At 37.8% G+C, this 26,027-nt stretch overlaps 1 protein-coding gene across 1 annotated transcript in view; it reads right to left on the reverse strand.

Annotated features, from left to right (window-relative positions):
- KCNU1 (potassium calcium-activated channel subfamily U member 1) overlaps positions 1–26,027 on the reverse strand; it is a 143,030-nt gene that overhangs the window by 20,188 nt on the left and 96,815 nt on the right. Inside the window, 4 exon segments of the mRNA XM_002917235.4 lie at positions 810–974; positions 2,368–2,592; positions 8,225–8,321; positions 19,142–19,184. Of these exon segments, the coding sequence (XP_002917281.1) occupies positions 810–974; positions 2,368–2,592; positions 8,225–8,321; positions 19,142–19,184 (530 nt within the window).

Consider the following 26,027-nt stretch of genomic DNA (forward strand, 5'->3'; position numbering starts at 1 on the left):
TTTTAGAAATAGATTAATATATGTCTTTTCCTATTTGGGGGGAGAAGGGAAACCACAATTTTTAGTGGGAATTTACCTCAAACACTTGGGTACAGGGAAATGTGTGGCTTACTGGCTCATTTGCTTCAATTCATTAGGTATGTGGAAAGCATTTAAGTGACCATAATTGTACTAGGCACTAAGAGGAATACAAAGGAGGAAAAGACTTGATCTCCGTCCTGAATAGATCCTGCGTCTCACCATCTCTTTCCAATCGGAAGCATTAATATGACATTTTTAGTCTATGGAAGCTGGAAGAGACCACAGAGATAGTCTTCTAAAGTTCATAAATTGAAAGCATCTTAAAAGAGTAAAAGAGAATTACACTTCATTCTCTCAGACATAAAACTAGGAACAGTAGTCGAACATCTCTAAGATCCAATGAGAACGATACTACTGCTACTACTAAATATTATTAATTATAATAATATGCCAATTTCTATCTTAACTAATATTTAGTTAATAACAAAAGCAGGACTAAAAATTCAGTGATTTTTCTTAAAATGGGAAAACAGTGTTACATGCATTCCATTTAGAAGATAGAAATAGGTTTTCATTTGACTTAGGATTACCAAGGACTTAACTCTCTGCTACTTCTTTTGCAGGACTCTCATAGTTGGGAGGGGTCTTTGAGGATATCTGGTCCAGCCCCTCCTCCTCCCCATGATCAAAGCACTTCAGAGAGGAGTTAATTCTCTTTCCTTATTCCATTCTCTCTAGCCTTCTCCTATCAGGAAGTTGTTCTTACGTGATTCTTCAGGTGTCTGGGCAGAGCAGCTAATCCTCAGTGATCCGATGTTGAGTGTGGCCATGATGGTCTCTGTGTCTACCAAAGCTGGGTTGCTTGATGCCTTGGATGAGGAGGATAAAACAGCACACATGCAACATTCCTCTATGTTGGCTGCACGGAGGTCTTCAGGAAAGAGTGCAGATCCCTAATGAGAAAAAACCCAGTAGAGGAGGGACTTCTCAGATGGAGGAATTTTATGGCATGGTTCATGGTGATAGCTCTTTGTGGGTGATGCAATTTTTGAGGCAAAGCCTCTCCAGCCTTCTCTGACTTGGTTTTAAGACTTAGGTTCCTGATATCTGAACACATGTAGACTCATTGATCATTAATATCTTAGTGTGACTAAATTTCACAGACCCTTTCCTGAGAGCAAGTCTGGATGAGCCAGAGGAGGGTGCAGAGGGAGGAGTTTACATACATTCAGATGATTCAAGTGGGAGAAGTAAAGTAGGGATAACAGTAGGGGTAGAAAGAAACATTCAGAGAAAGGGTAAGTTATGGGTCTAAAGGCAAATTTTGCCCCACAATTTTGTATGCTGCTGACCTATCCTATACCCTCTGGCTTAACTAGCATAGTCGTGGTTGCTTTGTTCCCAATTTGATGGAGAAATAGGAATAGATCTTGTCCTGCCTTCAGGTAGCTTAGATTTGAAAACCAGTAATTCTAACGCTAGCTGGACCTAGATATTTCTGGTCCTTTCCCCGTTTTCCTTTCTACGGCTTAGAGTAAGGATACAGTGCACAGAACTTTATGGTAGCTTTTTAAAAAAGCAAATGAAATTTGCTCCTTGTGAGAACCATTTTTGAAATTTGAACAATATTACACATTACCAGCATTATTTCATGAAAAAATTACATGCTTTGGGAGCATTTCACGCTGTACAAACTTTTTTTTAAATCCAGGGTAATAGTGGCATACATGGCATACAGGTATATAAAGGTTCAGAGAAAATACAATTACAACTATAATGCCCCATATGCATAATGGATCCATTTCTCAGAAATGTAAACATAATTCATCCTTCCCATACATCTAACAAGGACCATGTGGCATTACGTGTTCCATAAAAGATGTGTCTTCAGAAAAGATGAGAAAGTCAGAGCACAAAGGCTAGCTAGTATCAGTTTAGCTGTGAACATTAAGTCAGAATCAGATTCAGAAATAAGGAGAAACTCTTATTTATATTAAAGACCATAAAATATGATTCTAAACATAAAACACAAAATGTAGTGGCCCTTGGGCATAAACTCAGAAGCCACAATGTCTAGATTTAAATCCTTGTTCTGCTACCTACCTGCTGTGTAAACTTGGACGGGCTACCTACTCTCTCTGCACGCCCAAAGTTCAACACCTTTAAAATCTACCCCATAGAATTATTTTGAGGGTTAAATGAGTTAATATATGTTAAACGCTTAGAATAATTTTTGATACCAGTAAGCATTACATAACTACAAGCTACTGTTTTATTATTATTAATGCTAGTACCATTAGTGTTTCTATCATTATAAATATTCACTATCTATAATGTGACACTTACAGGTAGAATGTATATCCGGGGAAAATTCTGCAGAAATAGCCATTCTCTCTTCAGGTAATCCAGAGACCCAATGAACACAATGTCCTTCAACTCTGGCCGTGTATAGTTGCTCGCTCTCAGGGGCATTACAAAATTCCGAAGCCCCATCAGTGTTGAGGTCGCATCTCCAAAGACGCATGCTACTACATGGTTCCGAAACTCATGTTTTGACTTGTCCATTCGTTTCTAAGCATAAGCATGCCAGAGTCTGGTCAGTTTTAACAACAAGCTGAGAGTCTCTCAAAGAGGGCTCTGTCCCCTCGTCCCCACTCTTCCAGGTACATCCATAGGAGGGCTTTCATAAGGGTAATGAAATTCTGCAAACTGCTCATAAAATGGAATTTACCTACCATGAGGCAATTATACTTTTTATCTTTTTGTGGAGTTCCTTCTTACTCCACTTTTTAAAGTCTTTTATTAGCATGGAGTGCGTCAATTAAAACTCAGATCAGTATCATTCCTCAAGGTGTGAAACCGCAGAACCAAATGGGAAGCACATCTTTTACTTTCATTACATGGTTTTGGCCTTGTTTGTGCTGTAGTAAGACTCAATGAAAAACTACAAATTCCATTGCTAAATTTATGCCTTCAAGTGAGTCCTGAAAATCACATCAAGTTGTACAACATGGTGCAGTTTTCGGTGGATTTTCATACATATAAAAATACCTATTAGTTTGGAACATATGAAATTGCCTTTTTATGAGTCAAAAATGGTTGAATATTGGTAACTTCATATGGTTCAACCTAACATACCAAACTCATTTAACAGATGCTTTTTAGAGTTGAGGAAATTCACTGTGCAAAGTGCAGAAAAGAAATGAAAAGGTCACAAAAATGCCATTTGAACCCAAACATTCAAACATATCACATACTACCATCAGCATCACCGATTATTAATATTGCCTCTATATCTCCAAGTTGAAAGTAATCATATACATGAAAAATATTTAGATGAGATTTCCCACATTCACAGAGACTTTCAAGAGTGATAAATGTAACTTAAAAAAAGGGAGAGAGAGAGATGATATTCCTGTAGGAAACTCATTGCAAGCCTTTGTCTGATTTCTTCCAGGGAATGAGTCAGTGTCTTCTCTCGTGGCTCTGGAATGGGCTAGAAAGAGCACTGGATCTGGAGGAAGACCTGATTCTGTATTCTGTTGGATGACTGTGAACAAGCTAGCCTACCCTCTGACCCTCAATTTCTTTAAGTTTGAATGGTTTAAAAAAATAAAAGATAATTCTGTTAAATTAAATAATATATCGAAAGTACTCATTAGCTGTTGTTCAATGCCTGTTAATCAACTCTGAATCTTGTTGAATTCCTAGAGTTTCAGAGGAGGACTCTTGGAAGCTGGTAGAGAACAGGTTAAATGCATGTAGAAGCACTTCATACATGAGTGTGGTCTATATTCCTCAGCACACGGAGACTCAGAATACTTCAAATGGATACGTCATCCTGCCCTATGCCATCTTTAGCAGGGTTAGATGACAAGCTTCTGTGAAACAGGGAGTGATAAAATCTAACAAGATAAATAAGTAACATCTGACAGCTCCACAATTAGTTTGTCAAATTAGCATATACTAGGAAATACTCCCTTTTCAAAGGGAATTGCCCTGTAAGGGGAAATAAAGCCACTTGTCTGGAGAGTGATGTGAATCTTAACCAAATCTATTAAATAATTGTCTCTAGCTAATCCGATTAGTTTTAACTTGAATAATGAAGCCTCTAACGGTATTTAATGTAACATGCCTGAAGTCCAACGATTGCTCTTCTGAGTAGAACTAAACAATTAGAAACAAGATACATGGCAGAGTGCATTAATGGGCACAGCCAGAGATGCAATTTGCAATTTGTCCAAGGAACTGTGGCACAAAACTGTCTCCCAATTGAGAAAGATGGTGGCTTTTGGAGGAAGGGGAGGATGCAGTGTTTGTTCAAAGTAACTTAAATCGAGCACTTCCACTTGACCCTTCTGCAAATGAAACCAAATTCAAAGCCTCCCTGAATTCTGCAATATGGACATTTTCCCTCTATGGTCACAAGTTTCAAAACCCTTAGAATTTCTTAAACTAGAAGCCCTTCTAAACTTATCAAAAGACTCAGCTGGTGTTCTGAACTACATTCCACATCAAGTAACATAAAGGAGATATCGATCACAGCAACCTGTCCGTGTGCTTCAGAAATATGGTATAATAAAACATCTGCTATTTCTATTTCTTGGTCTCTTGGATGCCTCCATCTACAACCAACTTCTCAGCCTTTCTAAAGATTTCCCTCCCACTGAAAACATGTTTAGCTTTCTGCTCAATGGAATTTATTTTGCTTAGTTTAGGAGAAGACATAATTGCTAAAGTGGTGAATTTCAGCAGCAACCCTAATAGTTTTCTAGTTGATATGACAGCTCTGACAATTTTATGCTTCTGATCAAATGACTGATCATGCTTTTACAAAAATTGGGACATATTCTTTCAGGACACTGGTACCAAGACACAAGGATTATGTGTGTATGTGTTTAACAGAAAAAAAAAAAAAAGAGAACGGAACTACTTTTGGGAAGCAAGAAAAAAAATAATTATCAATTAGTCACAGTTGAAAAAATTATATAGGGTTCATACAACAAACAATCACTTTGATTATATTTACGAACTACTGCTTGCAAGGTAAACCAGTGAGATTATGCTTGAGTTGCTAACCCTGGAAAATGAGAATAGATGGGGACCTGGAAATCAGGTGTCAGAGCCTGGGTTAGGATACAGAATTTTTACATTTTAGTTGCTGGCATTTCAGTAAATTGAGTTAGTTTGTTTCCTTGAGAGAACAAAGATAGAGGCAGGATTCTAATATCTATTAGGATTCACCTATGTTGTGCATCCAGGGTATACATTCTTGACTAATGTGTTAAGTGTAAGTACAGCCCCCTTGAAAAGAAACCACTATAGAAAATCCAAACTGTAAAACCAATAGTTAGGAAAATATTTACTTTAAAAAAAAAAAGGCTTCAGAGTTCTTGTAAATGGTTTCCCTGGTGCATTTAAATTAATTAGATTTACTAGCAAAACAGCAATGTGTCAGGAGAACATTATTCTAAATAACTGACCCAGCTAAACTGTGAAAGGGGGGAAGAAGGAACAATCTGATCTAATTGTTTCAAATCCCAGCATATTACCTACACGGTCTTTGTCAAATGCCACATCTGTTACCCTGCATACCATTCAGGCTGGTGAGGAATGTGGTCTTCCTTTGAAATTCACAGTTTACAAAGAGAAATGGCAAGTGCTTATAACTAGTGCAAGGACGTTATTTATCCTAGGTGTAGCTTTATCTTATTTGAGATTTGGTACAGGATCACCTACCAGAATCACACTGTCCAGAGGGATTGCTTTGCACCAGTGAAACATGCCGCTGCTATCGAGCTGGTCAGAATCTTGTTCTGTTTCATACAGAAAAGTCCTAAGTAGGGAGAATGGAGAGTTAGCTGAGAACATCTGCGGCACTGGTGTAACAAAGCCAAGATGTCGAACTCACTAGAACCTTGAGCCCAAAGCGCAGAATAACATAAGGAGAATAATCTTGGGTCTGTGAGACTCCAGAATAAATATTCATGTCTGAAAGACACCAAGAGCTGAATGTCCAGGGCATATCATAGCTGAAGACATACTGAGCACCTTGTGTGTGTGTGTGCACATGTGTGTATGTGCATGCGTGTGCATTTAGCAGACCTATCAAGCTCTCCTTTTACCTTACGCTATATGTGCCTTGAAGGTAGTTATTTTTGCTCTTGATTCTGCTACTTTGGTGATGCTGCTATTGCTTGGGAGAAATCATGGGAGGTGTTTTGGGCACCTGAAGATAGAATTTAAAAGGCTGTGAGATTGAGTCATGAATGGTATCTCTCTCCTTGGCTTGTTTTCCTCCCCTCTCCTTTCCCTATCTTTTTGTATGAATCTCTGTTGAAACATCCTTCCTTATTACATGCGTTTTGTAGTCTTTACAGCTTCCGTCACTGGCCTGCATTTGACTAAACTCTGCTCCAATCTTGGTTTAAGTCTTAGCAAAGCCCCCCACGTGATCACCCCACACTGCAGTTGGGTACAATGCTAGTTGTGTAATAGAATATATTCAACCACCCACAGGGCTAGATGATCTTGGAAAAAATCCCATCGTATCTGAAGGAATGCATATTTCCTCGATAGAGAAGAGAGGAAACCCTTTTAGAAGCACAGAAAGTTTAGAGTCTGGACCTATTTGAGTCAGGAGAATCAAGGCTTAGTCTGCAGAAACCACCTCAAAATTCCAGGGGCTGAACATAACACAAGTTCTCACTCACACTACATATATTCCTCAGGTGAACAGGTTCCTGTGCTCCACACAGCCACTCAGAGCCAGAGGGGTCCAGAGGCCGTACCATCTTAGAGTCACACACCCAGAATACGTATCCTCCTGCATTAAGGCAAGGGAAGAGAAAGGGACTGGAGAAGCAAGCCTGGGCTTTTAACTGCCATGGCCCAACGTGACACACATTTTTGATCACATTTCATTGACCAAAACTAGTCACATGCCTCCTGCTAACTTTACGGGGGTTGAAGAACATGGGAAGTGACTGAAATATTAGTGACCATTTCCGTCTCTACCAGATTTTAAAGACCACTCCTTGTTTTATGGATAAAAGTCAAAGAGCTAACAAATGGTAAAGCTGGAATTTGAATAGAATGCTGAGGTTGAGATTATGATGCTCAGAAGATCCAATTTTCCTTTCCTTCTTTAGCAGATGGGCAGCCAGATGGGGCCACATGACTAGTTCTGACCAATGAAATGGGAGAAGTTATGGCTGATGTAGGGACAAGCTCCCGTGTGACTCTGCAGGTTTGCTCCTGACCTGCTGTAGTGATGACCAGCCTGAGAACATGAGTGCCTGCGTACAGCAGAGTGCCCTGGCCTCAGTGACCTGTGTCAGACATGTAACATGAAAAAGAAAGACACCTTTGCTGTGCTAAGTCACTGAGATTTCATGGTTGTTACCACAACATCCATCCATCCTATTTTCACAGAAATGCCTATTCTAAAAAACACGTTGCATGAAATATCAGTAACTGAAGAAGCAGTGAGGAAATGTTTTTTGTAGTCAAATAAAGTTTGAGAAAAATGTCCCCTCTTTGAGATTCACATCGAATTTTAGTGTTATGAAAGGTTCAGAAAAGTCGTACAAAAAAGAAACCCTTTAAGGTTTGTATAATCCAGTGTTTTACACACTTACTTGACCACACACATTTACCATTTACTTATTCATTTATTTATTCAAAGATATGTGTTACTATCTCTTGAAACATCTTTTGGGACATACTGTACAATGTCACACTGTAGGTTCAGCTGTGGTAATCAGTATGTTATGACAGCACTCTCCTGCGAGATTTTACTATATGTCCTGGGGAAAATGCAAAATATTGTGCTCTGTGCTACAGGGTGAGGTTTTTTTTTTTTTCTTTCTGTGAATTAATACAGCTTGTTATTCAACACCTGGCCCAAAGTCTCAGACTCTAAGATAATACCAAGCAATTTTGATCTCTTTAACTGAGTCANAGGGGGGAAGAAGGAACAATCTGATCTAATTGTTTCAAATCCCAGCATATTACCTACACGGTCTTTGTCAAATGCCACATCTGTTACCCTGCATACCATTCAGGCTGGTGAGGAATGTGGTCTTCCTTTGAAATTCACAGTTTACAAAGAGAAATGGCAAGTGCTTATAACTAGTGCAAGGACGTTATTTATCCTAGGTGTAGCTTTATCTTATTTGAGATTTGGTACAGGATCACCTACCAGAATCACACTGTCCAGAGGGATTGCTTTGCACCAGTGAAACATGCCGCTGCTATCGAGCTGGTCAGAATCTTGTTCTGTTTCATACAGAAAAGTCCTAAGTAGGGAGAATGGAGAGTTAGCTGAGAACATCTGCGGCACTGGTGTAACAAAGCCAAGATGTCGAACTCACTAGAACCTTGAGCCCAAAGCGCAGAATAACATAAGGAGAATAATCTTGGGTCTGTGAGACTCCAGAATAAATATTCATGTCTGAAAGACACCAAGAGCTGAATGTCCAGGGCATATCATAGCTGAAGACATACTGAGCACCTTGTGTGTGTGTGTGCACATGTGTGTATGTGCATGCGTGTGCATTTAGCAGACCTATCAAGCTCTCCTTTTACCTTACGCTATATGTGCCTTGAAGGTAGTTATTTTTGCTCTTGATTTTGCTACTTTGGTGATGCTGCTATTGCTTGGGAGAAATCATGGGAGGTGTTTTGGGCACCTGAAGATAGAATTTAAAAGGCTGTGAGATTGAGTCATGAATGGTATCTCTCTCCTTGCCTTGTTTTCCTCTCCTCTCCTTTCCCTATCTTTTTGTATGAATCTCTGTCGAAACATCCTTCCTTATTACATGCGTTTTGTAGTCTTTACAGCTTCCGTCACTGGCCTGCATTTGACTAAACTCTGCTCCAATCTTGGTTTAAGTCTTAGCAAAGCCCCCCACGTGATCACCCCACACTGCAGTTGGGTACAATGCTAGTTGTGTAATAGAATATATTCAACCACCCACAGGGCTAGATGATCTTGGAAAAAATCCCATCGTATCTGAAGGAATGCATATTTCCTCGATAGAGAAGAGAGGAAACCCTTTTAGAAGCACAGAAAGTTTAGAGTCTGGACCTATTTGAGTCAGGAGAATCAAGGCTTAGTCTGCAGAAACCACCTCAAAATTCCAGGGGCTGAACATAACACAAGTTCTCACTCACACTACATATATTCCTCAGGTGAACAGGTTCCTGTGCTCCACACAGCCACTCAGAGCCAGAGGGGTCCAGAGGCCGTACCATCTTAGAGTCACACACCCAGAATACGTATCCTCCTGCATTAAGGCAAGGGAAGAGAAAGGGACTGGAGAAGCAAGCCTGGGCTTTTAACTGCCATGGCCCAACGTGACACACATTTTTGATCACATTTCATTGACCAAAACTAGTCACATGCCTCCTGCTAACTTTACGGGGGTTGAAGAACATGGGAAGTGACTGAAATATTAGTGACCATTTCCGTCTCTACCAGATTTTAAAGACCACTCCTTGTTTTATGGATAAAAGTCAAAGAGCTAACAAATGGTAAAGCTGGAATTTGAATAGAATGCTGAGGTTGAGATTATGATGCTCAGAAGATCCAATTTTCCTTTCCTTCTTTAGCAGATGGGCAGCCAGATGGGGCCACATGACTAGTTCTGACCAATGAAATGGGAGAAGTTATGGCTGATGTAGGGACAAGCTCCCGTGTGACTCTGCAGGTTTGCTCCTGACCTGCTGTAGTGATGACCAGCCTGAGAACATGAGTGCCTGCGTACAGCAGAGTGCCCTGGCCTCAGTGACCTGTGTCAGACATGTAACATGAAAAAGAAAGACACCTTTGCTGTGCTAAGTCACTGAGATTTCATGGTTGTTACCACAACATCCATCCATCCTATTTTCACAGAAATGCCTATTCTAAAAAACACGTTGCATGAAATATCAGTAACTGAAGAAGCAGTGAGGAAATGTTTTTTGTAGTCAAATAAAGTTTGAGAAAAATGTCCCCTCTTTGAGATTCACATCAAATTTTAGTGTTATGAAAGGTTCAGAAAAGTCGTACAAAAAAGAAACCCTTTAAGGTTTGTATAATCCAGTGTTTTACACACTTACTTGACCACACACATTTACCATTTACTTATTCATTTATTTATTCAAAGATATGTGTTACTATCTCTTGAAACATCTNCTGTGCTAAGTCACTGAGATTTCATGGTTGTTACCACAACATCCATCCATCCTATTTTCACAGAAATGCCTATTCTAAAAAACACGTTGCATGAAATATCAGTAACTGAAGAAGCAGTGAGGAAATGTTTTTTGTAGTCAAATAAAGTTTGAGAAAAATGTCCCCTCTTTGAGATTCACATCGAATTTTAGTGTTATGAAAGGTTCAGAAAAGTCGTACAAAAAAGAAACCCTTTAAGGTTTGTATAATCCAGTGTTTTACACACTTACTTGACCACACACATTTACCATTTACTTATTCATTTATTTATTCAAAGATATGTGTTACTATCTCTTGAAACATCTTTTGGGACATACTGTACAATGTCACACTGTAGGTTCAGCTGTGGTAATCAGTATGTTATGACAGCACTCTCCTGCGAGATTTTACTATATGTCCTGGGGAAAATGCAAAATATTGTGCTCTGTGCTACAGGGTGAGGTTTTTTTTTTTTTCTTTCTGTGAATTAATACAGCTTGTTATTCAACACCTGGCCCAAAGTCTCAGACTCTAAGATAATACCAAGCAATTTTGATCTCTTTAACTGAGTCAGTTTCTAAATTACTATCTTAAGTCATAATTTTTTCAGACAAAGGAATTTAAGATTGTCAGCTTAAAAGTGTCAGACTTAAAGTAATGGGGTAGAGAGAGGACCCAGAGAAGCTGACATGAGAGAAGGGTTTGGAAAGTTAAGAGCTTATTGCTAATGAGATTGGCCAAGGCCGAGATGCAATCCCACTGAAGACCTCCCTGTAAACTTGGTGGATTCTAGTCATTTACCTGGCCAGAAGATGTTGCAATGTAAGCCTCAAGGTCAGTTTGACCAAAATGGGTTACCTTATTCTTTCAAATTAACATGCTTTATGGTGGTTTAAATATCCTTAACTTGGCAGGTCCAACCCCGAATTCTAATAGCCACGAAGGCTCTCTTAATGGTACTACATAGGACCATGGTGATGGCTTTAGGCCAAGCTGGTTAAAGAAACTCAGCAGGGAACACACCTAAGACCGGCATCTGTTTTTGATTTTTATCAGGGTCTGGAGAACTGGCTATGTTACTCATTCACACAGAATCTATTTTTCTCTCCACGTGTAGCTTCCTAGACACCGTCCCTCAATTGCTCATATAATATACCCAAGTTACCTGCAAGGAGGTGGCTTCCTGCTCCCTGTCCTCAGCACCCACATCTGTGACAACTGCTACTACTCTTCTTCTGGTCACTTTCTTCAGTCTTTTCACGTTTCCCCTCCTTCTTCCTCTTCCCATCCCCTCCTCCAGCCCCATAATGAATGAAGACTCCTGGTCTGGAAATTAAATGCCCTTTTGGCAAATGGAAAATGATCTTCTCCCAAGCACATTTTAGCTTGACTCAGAATACCAAATCAATCACTGTACACTTTTCTATCATAATAAAAGCATGATCTATGTACACAAGCTGTCACAGACAACATCTTTCTTTATTCTGATGTTATGGAAAACAGATATGCCTTAGAGGAAACACCTGTTGGAGACCTGCATAAAAGAAAAGGCTGGAGGAGCACCACTTCATCATAAAAGCATCCATCTGGTGTCCTTGCCAAGCAAAACCTGATGCAACTTATTTCACCATCTCTTAACTATAGCTCCCTTCTGCCATATGCCTTGCAAATGACATGATCCTTGCAGAAATATACCTTCCTAAAGAGAATAATAAGTCATCTATGGGAATGTGCAGCACTAGCAGTCTTATTAACTAGGAAATGGAGATTAGAACATAAAGGCTGATGCTATTGGAGGAAAAAGGAGCCACAGAACACCATCCAAGTCACCCAGGGCAAAAAGGAAAAGCCACATCATAGTCACAGGCAGAAATTTCTTGGGTGAGGGAACTTTCTGTGTAGGAAAGACTGGCAAGCAATACGGTAGGAGTTAGTGGAGGGGGCCTTCAGCAGGACATGTTTAGGATAAGGGTGGAGGAGTTTGCTGGTCACAAGATAGGCTTCTCCTGCCCAAGCGAAGTAGGATACTTCTACCTGGGAGCATCCAGGAGGCATCAAAGCCTGAAATGTCCTCAGAGTTAGGTCTCTGACTGCCATTTTTCGAGGCTGACCGGTCTAGTGTGCTGGATGAGAATAGCTTTTGTAGCCAGTCCCCTTGTGGATGTGCAGAGCAGCACGGGAATAAGGGCTCCAGTTTTCTTTGCTGACGACTGCCTTTCTCTGGGCTGCTGTCTTATGCATGACACCAACTGCCTTGTGAGTACAAGCTTGAACCTGTCCCAGCTAAGGAAGGCAACTTCTTTCCTCTCTGCTTTCTGGAACCATTCTGAAGAGTACTTTTATTCTTCCATGTCCATAGAAACGTATCCTCTATGAATCCTATCACTTAAAGGAAACTATAAGTGAAGAACCATGTGCCTTTCGTTTCCAATGGTGGCATCTGATGAAAGAGAGAGATCAAACCATGTAGGAAATCCTAGGTTAAGGCGGGGTCGGTTTCAGCGCCAGGTCAGGAAGCACAGTGTCCAAGAGCATAAAAGTTTGCTGTCATTATTTCCTCCAACTTACAGACTTGACTCAGATTATGCTTGAAGATGATCTATGGGATGAGATCCTCCACTGTTCACAATATCTATTATAACGTTTAAAAGGCACTGACAGGTTTTTTTTTTTCCTCTTTTGCAGGCCTCATTTTTGGATGTGTTAGGAAACACTGGCACATAACCATTCTATTTGAAGCCTTTTTAAAACTCCATAGGTGGCTTGTAAATTCCTACGAGAGAGTTTTCTGGCCTGGTTGCAGAACAATATATTTTTTTGCTCAAGACTTGAGTTAAATGAAAGTAACAAGTTTCAAAGTCTTAGCACAGAAAAGACAAGTCCCTTGGCTACGTTTTGGGAAGGAGTGGGGAGGAATGTGTCAGGATGTCCAGGAGCTCCAGTGCCTTTCTTGGTTCAATCTTTGGAAAAATCCACTGAAACTATATCTTGAAGATAGTGATCAAGTTCCCACCAAAAATGGAGGAAAAATCCTTTGTTCCTCTGATGCCTTTGGCACTGCTTTGGATTTTGTATCTTCCAGGCTACAGCTGCCCTCTCTCTAATGACTTCGTATACAGTGAGGAGGTTATTCCGTTTATACTTAACCTGAAAATACTAATTGATTGTCAATTCTGACTACCACCTTTTGAGTTCTGGGAAGAAGACAATCACCTAAATTTGGGGATGTGAGAGCAAGTTGTATAATCAGTGCTTCCCCCTCTATCCTGTGCCTGTCTCTTTCTCTCTCTGTCTTGCACACATAACACACACCCCTACACACTACATGCATGCTATCATCGAATTTCAGATTATGAGCCTTTATGGCCACATTATGATTTCATTTTTTTTGGTTTCACCTGGTTGCCACTTATTCATAACAAGGCATTATTTTTACCTTGGAGGGAAACTTAAGGTTTAAAAACATGGATAATTTTTTATAGTCCATTTCCTTGGGAACCTGTGTATGAGCAAATGGAAAAGGGTTCCTGTGAGGTATGAGAAATTTTCAGGACCAAGCAACCATGTAAGAATCTCAGGAAGGAAGAGAACACAGTCCACCTTCCTCATTAGAGAGGTCTCTGTGATCACTTCCTTTTCCATGAGAAGGGAAAATGTGTACCAGGCTCTGTGCCTTAACCTCCAGTGTGACCAGATATCACTGCTGACAGTCCTTTACTACCAGGTAAGATGCAAGAAAACCTGCCCTGAAATCTTGTGGGATATTTCATTGTGACAGCAGGCTGCTTATCTCCAAAGCATCATGTCCTCTCGGTCGCCATGTGGGAAGCCTTAGGAAGGGAGGGGAATGGCTGCTACTGTGTGCTCAAACCTGGGGTTTCCCGGGACAGAAGACTTTCAGCCCTAAAACTGAGCACTCTACTACCAGAATGGGGAAAAGGCCCTAAGCAGGGAGGAAAAGGGAAGGAAGAATAAAGCATTTGAAACACTATGTCCAGAAAACCTTCCATACCTCTGTCTATAGGTGGGTTTGGTTGATGTTCAATGAAAGAAACGACAGTTGGGTGGTCAGAGCCCCACATGTTTTAACACATACAGAGAATTTTACCTTCCAACCTTCCTCTGGTTACTGTCTCTTGATTCTTTGCATAAGAAATCATTGTGGTATTATAAACTTTAATAGTGAAGTTTGTGGGTATGATTTTTTAAAATCTGTAAATGGTATTTTGAAAAGGAGACATATTAAAATTCAAGATATCATTGTGTTCAGTATAATCTTATTTCAGTCTTCATAGGAGAATATAAACTGTGTGCTAATGTAAACCAAATCAGCTGTGAATAGAGTGTTCTGTTTGCCTTTAAATTCTGCTTTACAGATGGAGTCTATCAAATCCATGACCTCTGTTTTCAATGTTTACAATTTAAAATCTCCACAAAGACATTTTTTCCACCCTCTTGCTTAGAAGTGAGACACAAGGTCAGAGTGGTCCCAGACCAGGTGAAGGCAAGAATAGGATGGTGTTTCTATTAGATAAACCCACATCTGAAAGTACACTTGAGGATCTCTCTGTTAAGCTTTGCTTTATTTCTGATGACTATAAACTGACAGCTTTCTGCAGAGCATTTTCTATGAAAATATACATGTAGGCATCTCAGAATTTAAATGGTTACCAGACAGAAGATCAAGGAGAAAGATAAAAAAGACAGTTTCCCTCTTCCTCGCCATTCCCCAGACAGACCCTCATTTAAATCCCTTTATATCTTATGGGTATTGCATTTGGGATTTCTTACAATGTGAGGACAAATGAGGCATGACCCAAAACATCAGGTACCTCTAATAAGGGCTGGAGTTTGTGCCATGCGTAGGAGAGCCTGGGGCTTGGGGCAAGCCACACATCTTAGGAGAACAAGCTCCATAGCCAATCTTCTCAGCATGAAGCTGTATTTTTAGGTGCTCTTTCCCATACCACCCAACACCTTCTAAATATCAAATGACATACAAAACACAGAGGTTGACCTAAATGAAAAATATTTTCCAGAGAGTTTGGGATATAGTCTTCTCTGTTCAGTGGACTAGGAACTGAACAATCAAGTCAGTTACTGATACTTTTGATTCTAACCACATTACTGAAGCAAATGCGAATTTTAGGCCAAAAACTTTTACCTTTGTGGTGGGATATGGAGGTGGGAAGTAGGAATTTGAAATATCTGAAAGCTAATTTTTCATTGTATTGATACACATCCTAAGGTTTCATGGGATTGAGCCTGAGTCAGAGATTAGCATGACCAAAATGATTTCCTTAGGCACCAGGTAAGAAGCTCAGTCTGGGCAATTATCAATAATCAGAATCCCTCAGAAGAAATTACGACAGGAAAAAAACAGCATCCACCACAGTGTTACTGGTTTGAGTGTGTGCTTGTATACATGTGCTTGTGTGCGTGTGTGTGTTTGCTTGTGTGCTTGTGTGTATGAGAGAGAGACAGGGAACGGGTATCAAATTGAAGGTACAAATTGTGCAGAGGAAACACAACTAATTTCAGGGTACGTGAATACTTTCGGGTTTTCTTTCTAAATAGGAAATTATTTGTGAGGTCTCCTTCTCTACATTCCTTAGTTTCTCTGACATTCCTGTTGCTGAATGTCAACATGGAGAGAGATTATCAGTGTTCTGGGACTACAGGTTTTTGGAAACATTGTAAGGACCAAATGATGTGTTGAGGGTCACAGACTTTTAAAATTTCCTCCCATCTGGAAGCCATCACTAGAGGGAAGGTTGTTGAATAAAGGCATCCTGAGTGTTAGAACATTTTACTTAGCACCAGTGACCTGTCAAGAAGCAATGGGGATAATGGAGGGGGAGGCCACTTGGGATTACTCAGGACATGGGGCCTTCCTTCTGCTCAATGGGCTATAGGACGGCTCTTTTTTAAAAGGGGTGTGCCTTGATTAAAGGTGAAAAGTTAGAAGTAGGAGCCTCTGGTGGGAGGGAAAAGGCTGTGGTTAGTGTTCTTTAACAAGAAGAAGAAATGATTAAAGTCAGGCTGTTATTAAGGATGAAAGGTAAGAATCAGGGTTTTTTCATGTGTGGCGGCCGCAGAAGAGGATCTGAAGGATGAGGTGGACAAGGCAGGAAGTTCACAGGCACTCTCACTTAGAGGTTCCCTATGTTTTAGCTCTTCAAGTTAAGGATGAATGAGAACGAAGAAGGAAAGAAGTAGAATGCTCATCTTGTTCTGTTCACCTCTAACTTGAAATTAAGTTTCTGCAGCACGTAAAGTCCTTCACTTCTCCTAACATGTCACTATGAAGGTGACATTCACATCGGGATTTCCTGAAGCCAAGCCTATTGCATCAAGAAATCATCTGGACGCTCTGCCTCTTACTTCTGCTTAATCTCCAGAAGGAACTTTCCAATGTTGTTTACTTAGTTGCAGCCATTTAGAGAGAGGGAGGGAAGGAAAAGGGAGGAAAGAGAGGAGAGACAGAGATGGCCAGAGAAAAGAGAATGGTTCCACAAACCTTCTGGGAACTTTGCTATAATTTAAAAATCACCACCAAATAAAATTCTTTCATATGTCTCCACTAAGTGTCTCCTGCTGTGGAACCACTGTGCATGCTGATAAGTGAGTTTGGGCTTGGATTTTTCTTGCCCTATTTCAGAGAAGGGGCAAGTCATTCCATGGTCCAGCACACTGGTCATCCAGCAGGCAGAAGTGCATTCATGTCCCTCTTTACTGCCCATGTAGACCAAATAGAGGACCCAAAATAGTGCGTTGTCATAGGTTTCAGCTAAACACTCTTTTGTACATTAGAATAAACTGACATTTGTATAGACTTATACAGACACTTAATACAAGTAAAAATGGTATCTGCCTTCCTGATGAGTACTTTCTTGACTGTTTTGCAAGAATGCAAATGCTTTCCTATCACCTCTTTCTCCTCCATATCAAAATCTCCATGGAAATAGATTTCAAGTTATGTCTGAGCTCTCATCACTCGGTGAAAGAATAAAAAAATTACATGCTCTGTGAAATCTTCTAACCTCTTCCATTAGATCATCTGAAAGGAACCCATCCTCTCTCACTCAGAATGCTAGGGCAAAAGTCCAACGTTAACCACACCAGATTTCAGGTCTCTTAATGGTTATTTTATTCTACCCGTTGATTCTTTAATCTACATTATTATTTTTTTGTTTCAGTGGAAAATTGAGATTATATAATTGAAGATTCACTTTTTATGTGGGTACTCTTTATTCACCTCTACTTTTCCAAGCTCTTCCACACCCTTTTAATTTAAACTCAAAGCTTTTGGTAAGAGTTTGTGATGAAAATTAATGCCTTGGTGAAATTATAAAATTAATCTTCATCTATTATTTCCAGACATCTGATGAGATAGTATCAACTTCTCTATCTACAACAGGATCAACAAGTTTTTTTTCTGTGAAGGGGCTGGGCAGATAGTATGTATGTTAAATTTTGCAAGCCAAGAGGCACACGTGATATTATGCAGGTAGTTGTATAAAAAAGAGAAATTAAATTTTCACAACTTCTCATGGATGATATGCAAAATATAATTAAATAATAGTGAAGAAGAAGAAGGAAGAGGAGGAGAAGAAGAGGAAGAAGGAGTTTTTTGTTTTTGTTTTGCTTTTTTTTTTGTATTACAGATTTACTAATAAAAGCAAAGACATTTTTAAAGGGATTTTCCTTAATTGGCATTCAGAGTTAGTGTTCTCTGTATTTAAAATTAATTGCAAATGTTCGTGTGTTAATGATGATCCTAATAAGCTTTAACATATATAATATTTGGAAATGTCTGTTTACACAGATAGGTACTGCCTAATAATGATAGTACTCCGTGAGCATGATTCTAATTGAGCATATCACTTAGAAGGCATTTTATAGAATTATATTAGACTCTTCTCTCAATATTTGTCTTTTAGCAGGTCATTATATGGCAGAGTAACCCTTGCAATGGAAGATTAGGAGGGAACTCCTCAATTGCAAATTTCCTTTGCACTTGCATTGAGGTCAAAAACAAAAACAAAAACCAAACACACTCCTGGAACTGAATCAGAAAATCTGTCAACTGCAAATTTATGTGGAGATAGTGGTCTCATCTCTTATTTTAACTTTTGGCATGACAGGAAGTATATAAAGAAGTATGGCATTATTTGTGATTCAAAGAATGATAATTGTCATTGTAATGATTCTATCATAGAATAAGTTTCACATATAAGCTCTGTTTTGTCTTTTAATTTTATGCTGATTTCATTAAGAAACATTATAAAAACCTACCGTGAATGCTAAGTTTTGAAGCCACTTAGTGTTCTATGATAGTGAGCTAGGGCAGTTCTCCACAAAAATTTCAGTCTTGACCTAGAGCTCAAAAAAATCACTGTTAAGCTCTTGAACTGCTTTGTCCTAGGGTAAGTCAAAACACTCAGCTTATATTTCTGAGAAAAATTCACAGAACTAACAAGAGTGAAGTCCATGAGAGCAAACGAAATTCACCACTAACAATACTGGCCAAATAAATATGATAAATTCAAGTATTTTCCACAAAACACCTACTGATGAATAATACAATGAATAACAATAGTATTCACAACCTTGCATTTCACAAGTTTTGTAAATTTGTCTAAGTAGGATTTTTTTTTCCTGTTCTACATGTATTTTGTAGCACTCTCTGTTGTAATACATCTTAGCAGCTTTCACTTCAGATTGTACTGGATTAGTGTTTTTTTGCAACTTTTTTGAAGACATTTTCACAGGTACTTGTGCCATGCAAACTATTCACAGAGGCTAATTTTTCAGTTACTTCAAATCAGCATTGGCTCCCTTAATGAACAACAACTAGACAGTATCAGTAACATTTGCTGACTCACAAGGAGCCAAGGGAGACCACTTAAAATCATTTGCCTTGTTTTTTAATTGACTATTGATATTGTTCCCAATGTCAACTCTTCAAGCAACTATTTTTACTGAAAGGTTAATAGTATTAAACAACTTTATTTTCTCTGGACACCCTTGTTGGCTGTTGCAAAAACAATGTAATTGGCTCACCATCAGTACATGACTTTCCTTGCTTGGTTATCATAAGCTTTTGTTGCAAATTCTGTGATTAAATAGTCTTTTCAAATTTTCTAATTTTTTAAATCAGTGCTTTACTGTAATAAGGCATATTGCAATAATATATATAATAATATAATAAATGTAATTATTTCAGTTTTATGACAGATCCTTGGAGATAACCACCCACAAATAAAGCCTTGTCTCTATATGACCTGACTTGGAGCTTTCTCAATGGGAATAGCTGGTTCCCCTGGAGAATTTTCCAGAACTGGTGAACAGCAGTGCTTAAAACTACATAACTTAGGAGCAGATACAGTGTGACCAAAAAAAAAAAAAAAGGAGAGCCAAAAATCCTTAAACAGGAAAGCTAGAGAATGGGAAGTCCATGGGAGCTTTGAACGCTTTGATTTATTCATTCTAGGAATCTAAAAGGAACCACATGCATGTACAGGGCTGTTCATACGATGCCCAAGAGACCTGAGACATCCCTAATGTCTTACTCATTGAAAATCTGCACAATCAAGAAGTGAAGGCTAAGACAGAGATGTAAGCTGCTAGAGTGCTGAAGGCATTCCCCAACATGCACACAGAGCCCCTTGGCAAAGGTGGAAAGACTTACTGGTTCAAGGCATTTAAGGAAATCTCAGTGCAATCATTAGCTAACAACAAAGTTGAGTGTATAGACATTTGGTGTCAACACACCACAAAGAATACAGACTTCAAAGAATTATTTCAGAAAAGTTATGAAACAAACAACAGGAATACCACCACCAGCAAACTCTGGGATAAGGGAGGGAAATAATTTCTAGAGTTCCCATTTTATATTATTAAAAACATGTGGCTTTCAACAAGAAAGTATGAGACACAAATACCAAGGAAGTACGGCTCAACCATAGCAAAAAAGCAGTTAAGAGACACCGTCCCTGAGGAAATCCAGACCCTGGACTTACTATGCAAAGATTTTTAAAGCAGCTGTTATAAATGCAGTAAAAAACATGAGGAAATCATGGCTAAAGAACTAAAGAAAATTATGAGAACAACGTATCACTAAATACAGAATATCAATGAAGAGATGGAAAATAAGAACAAATGGAAATTCTGGAGTTAAAAAGTATAATAAATGAAAGCATACTTTTTGAGTTTTAAAATTCCAGTTAGTTAACAGTGTTATATTAGTTTCAAGTGTACAATATAGTGATTTAACACTTCAATACACCGCCTGGTACTCATCACAATAAGGACACTCCTTAATCCCCATCACTTATTTCATCCATCCCCTCACCTATCTACCCTTTGATATCCATCAGTTTGTTCTCTATAGTTAAGAGTCTGTTTCTTGGTTTGTCTCTCCCTCTTTTTTCTTTTGTTCATTTGTTTTGTTTCTTAAATACCACATATGAGTGAAATGATATGGTATTTGTCTTTCTCTGACTGACCTATTTTACTTAGCATTATATTCTCCAGCTCCACCCATGTTATTGCAAATGGCAAGATTTCATTGTTTTTTTGGCTGAATAATATTCCTGTGTCTTCTTCCTCCACTTATCTATTGATGGACACTTGGGCTGTTTCCATAGTTTGGCTACTGTAAGTAATATTGCAATAAACAGGGGTGCATAGCTCCTTTCAAATTAGTGTTTTCATGTTCTTTGGGTAAATACACCATAGTGTGATTACTGGATCATAGGCTGGGATAACCGGGCAAACTGATCCTAAAACTTATATGGAAACTGAAGAAACAATTCCATTTACAAAAGCATCAAAAAATTAAAATACTCAGGGATAAATTTACCAAAAGACATGCAGGAATTGTACAGTGAACACTGCAAAATCTTGTTGAAAGAAATTAAAGATCTAAAGAAATGGAAAGGCATCCCACGTTCATGGATTGAAAGACTAAATACTGTTAAAATGACAATACTCTCCAAATTGATCTGAAATTTTAAATCAGTCTTTACCAAATTCTAGCTATATTTTTTAGGATAACCTGGCAAACTGATCCTAAAATTTATATGGAAATTGAAGAAACCTAGAATAACCAAAGCAATCTAGACAAAGAAGAAAGTTGGGGAACTGTACTTACTGAATTACAAATTACATTAATAAAGATATTATGTTACTGTCATAAAGATGGACATATAGATCAATGGAATAGAATTTATAATCCAGATATGAACCCTTTCATTAGTGGCCAATTCACTTTCAATAAGGAAATCGGCATAATTCAATGGGGAAAATAATAGCATTTTCAACAAATACTGATGAGACAACTGGATATCCACAGGCAGAAGAATGAAGGTGAGCTCTTCCCTTATACCTTAGACAAAAATTAACTCAAACTGGATCAAAGACTTAAATGTAAGAGCTAAAAGCATAAACTCTTAGAAGAACACAGGTGTAAATCTTCAAAGCCTTGGATTAGGCAACAGTTTCTTAGACATAACACCAAAGAGCACAGGCAATAAAAGAAAATATAGACAATTTGGATATCATTAAATTAGAAATCTTTGTGGTTCAAAGGACTCCATGAAGAAAGTGAAAAGATAACTCATGAAATGTGAGGAAATATATGAAAATAATATATCTGATGAAGGACTTTATCAGGAACATATAAATAACTTTTACAATTCAACAACAAAAATATAACTCAGTTAAAAATGGTTAAAAAGGTTTGAATAGCCATTTCTCCAAAGAAAACATGCAAATGAACACAAATGAACATTAAGCAGATGAAAACTTCTCAAAATTACTAGCCATCAAGGATATTCAAATCAAAACAAGGAGATACTTCACACCCACTAGAATGGCTGTAATCAAAAAGACACATAATAACAAGTGTTAGGATGGAGAGAAATTGGAACTTTCATACATTGCTATATCCCATACTTTTAAGTATATACCCAAAAGAATTAAAGATGTGTTTATATAAAACTCAGACACAAAAATTCACTGCAGCACTACTCATAACAGTGAAGGTATGAAACAACCCAAATATTTATCAATTGACAAATGGATAAACAAAATATGGTGTGCTGAAACATTGGAATATTATTCAGTGCTAAAAAGAATGAAGGATTGACATGCTATAAACCTTGAAAATATTATACTAAGTAAAAGAAGCCAGACTAAAAAGGCCATATATTTTATCACTCAACTTTCATGAAATGTTTATAATAGAAAAATCCGTAAAAGTGTAAAGCAGATTAGTGATTATCAGCGGGTATGAGGAGGGTGAATGGGAAGAGACTGTTAATGGCTATGAAGTTTCCTTTGGGAGTGAGGAACCTGTTCTGAACTTAGATACTCATGATAGTTGACAACTCTTGTGACTCTACTAAAAACCATTGTGACTATACTAAAAACCACGTTAAAGGGTGAAGATTAAAGTGTAAGAATTATATCTCAATAAAGCTTTCAATAAAAACACAAAGTAGCCACAAGTATAGTATTCTATTTATTTTGTACTATTCATTATTTTCTATATGTATTATAGGACTACTACAGTATTCTACTATTTATTTTCTTGTAGGGTCAAATTCTCCTCCAATTCAAGGAACTATAATTGTGCTGTGTACCATAATACATATGATCACTGACAGCCATAATGGTAACTGAATAGCTTAGGAGAAGTTCGATTACAGTTAATACTTTCTTCCATAAAAAATCAGGAAAGTGCCTATGTTTCTAGGATTATTTCCATATAAACTTGTTAAATGATAATGCTTAGATAAGTAAGTTCTAGGCAAAGCTATCCAGAATGAGTCATTCCAAGAGTTCTGACTCATTGAGTTTGAAAAATCTTGGAATGAAGATCTCATATAACACTGAGATTTATAGAAGATGAGGTACTGTTCGAATTTCCTCTCTAAGGCTTACAGAGAACCTTTACATGTTGTATTAGGTTCCATGAGAACAGAGATCACATGTGTGATCTGGCATCTAGCACAGTGTCTTCCACATTGAAATTACTGGGGACATCTATTAAATTTCCAATAAATATTTGTTGACTTAGCGTTTGGAAACTGAATAACTGATGAGAGCCATCGACTGTATCTCTACACTTGGCCAGTTGTGTTGCCACATTTTATTGGTTTAAGAGTTATAAGTCCAGCATCTCTCCTACTACTAAGAAAGTCAAACTCAAAAATAAAATTCAACTTCCTTATAGTTTTCCTTTCCATCACCTTCCATGATGTTAGGGAAATTCATATCTATTTTTAGATATATGGTGATTACAGTGAGATATGCTCCCCCCAAACTGTAAAATAACAGGTGAAATTTAAAGTAATAAAATCCACATGATAAATACTATTGGATGTATTAGAGAACAAACCAAGAGATTATCTAATACCCCCAGATTCCAAGGAAAAATGTTCAGGATAGCAGGTTGAATACGATCATGATTTAGTAAATGGATCTCTTAAACACCATTTTTGAAGAAATATCCTTTGAATAAACTCCCCTCAACCTAGGAAATGAAGAGCTGCTGGAGCCAACATCACCTTTCTAAATTCTTTCCATAGGAAATATTTCCCTCACTCCTGGGCTCAAACTTATTTGGCAGCAGGCTGGAGAGGAAGCTCTGGTCCTGACATGTAGATATAACAGGCTGTGATTAGCGTAAGAATCATTCAACTAACTCATTCTGGTCTAATTTCATGTTCTTGAAGCAAATTCAAGATTATAATCTGTTTTATAATGGGTACCACGTATTGAGTGAGCACTATCTGGAAGACACTGTGCTAGGTGCTTCACGTTTATTATTGCTAATCTTTCAATGACCTTATTTTCAAATGAGGGATTTTAGGAAGCTTGGTAACTTGATCAAGATCCCATTGTTGGCCATGCCAACTTGAGTATTTATGTAGTTTTATTGTAAAGTAACAGATGACCATTTGGTTGGCATATATCCTTTCCAGGAAGGCCAAATAAAAACCGATCGAACTGAAAACAAAACTCCAATAAGTGGCAAATAACCAATACGATAGGAATACCAACCCATGATAGGGCTTGAAAGCAAATATTGTCAGCTTCTCCCATTTAAACAGCATTAACAAAGGCAAAAGTATTGGAAATTCTTTGAAAAAAATTGCATTTCTGCAGTGTAATGAATTCATGGGAGAACAAATGGTACATCATGCTATGTTTCAAAACATACACAAATTTTATCTTGTTTATGGGCAACCATTTAGCATGAGTTTATCCAGGTAGGTAATGGCTTTTGTTTTTACTACCCTTATAGTTTTGCCTTTTCCAGGTATCATATAATTTGAATCATAACACATGTAGCCTTTTCAGATCGAATCCTTTTTCTTAGCAATAAGCGTTTAAGATTCATCCATGTCTTTTTGTAGCTTGATTTTTTTTTAATAATAAAATTCCATTCTTTGAACAGCAGAGTTTGTTATCTGTTCACTTATTAAAATATATCTTCTTTGCTTGCACTTTCTGGTATTTATGAATTAGATGCTATAACATTCACATTCACAGGTTTTTGTATGGATGTTTTCAAAGAAGTTGGGTAAATACCTAAGAGCACAGTTAGCGGATTGAATAGGAAGACTATATTTAGTTTTGTAAGAAACTGCCAAACTGTCTTCCAAAGTGACTGCCATTTTTCATTCGCACAATCAATGAATGAGAATTTCGGTTGCTATGCACTGTTGGGAGCAACTGGTATTGTCAGTTTTGTTGAATTTTAGCCAAATGAAAAGTAATGTAATGGTATCTCGTTGATGTTTTTTTTGTAATGACAAATGAGTTGAGGATCATTTTATATGTTTATTGTCCATCTGTATATCTTTTTTTGTTGAGGTATCCTTTTAGCTATTTGCTCATTTTTAATGACATTGTTTTTCTTATTGAATTTTAGGTGTTCTTTGTTTATTTTGGATACAAGTCTTTTGTGGGATATGTGTTTTGCAAATATTTGCTGTGGCTTATCTTTTCATTTTCCTTAACAGTGTCTTTCAAAGAACAGAAGCTTTTGAGTTTAATTACTTCCAATTTATTGATATTATTATCTTATTTCCTTTCCTAGATTGTACTTTTGATGTTTGATCTAAAAACTCATCCACAAACCGAACTTCACCTAGACATTCTCCTATGTTTTCTTCTAGAAGTTTTATAGCTTTGCATTTTACATTTAGACGTGCAATGTTTGGATGCAATTTTTGTTTAAGGTATAATAGTGTAAGTCTGCATTTTGTTTGTTTGGTTTTGGCTTTGGTTTTTGCATATGGACTTTGGGTGGTTCCATTACCACTTGTTGGGAATATTATCCTTTTTCAATTGAATTGCCTTTACTCCTTTGTCAAACATCAATTTATCACGTGGTCCTAGATTTTAGTTTGTTATGTTTTATATTGATTAATGTGTATATTCTTTTACCAATATTATGATGTCTTGATTAATGTAGCTTTCTAGTAAGCCTTGCAATTGGGAAACATGAATCCTCCAACTTTGTTCTTCTTCAATACTGTGTTGGCTATCCCAGACCTTTTCCTTTTCAAATAAATTTTATAATCGGTTTGTAAATATCTACAAAACAGCTCACTGGAATTTTGATTGGGATTGTGTTGAAGCTATAGATCAAGTCGGGAAGAACTGACATCTTAAAAATACTCAGTCTTCCAATTTGTGAATATGGAATCATTCTGCATTTTTTATCTTCTTTAATTTTTTCATTAGCTTTGTATTTTGTATATAGATCCTATACATATTTTGTGAGGCA

Source organism: Ailuropoda melanoleuca, chromosome 18 (assembly GCF_002007445.2).
Source record: "Ailuropoda melanoleuca isolate Jingjing chromosome 18, ASM200744v2, whole genome shotgun sequence".
NCBI lineage: Eukaryota > Metazoa > Chordata > Mammalia > Carnivora > Ursidae > Ailuropoda > Ailuropoda melanoleuca.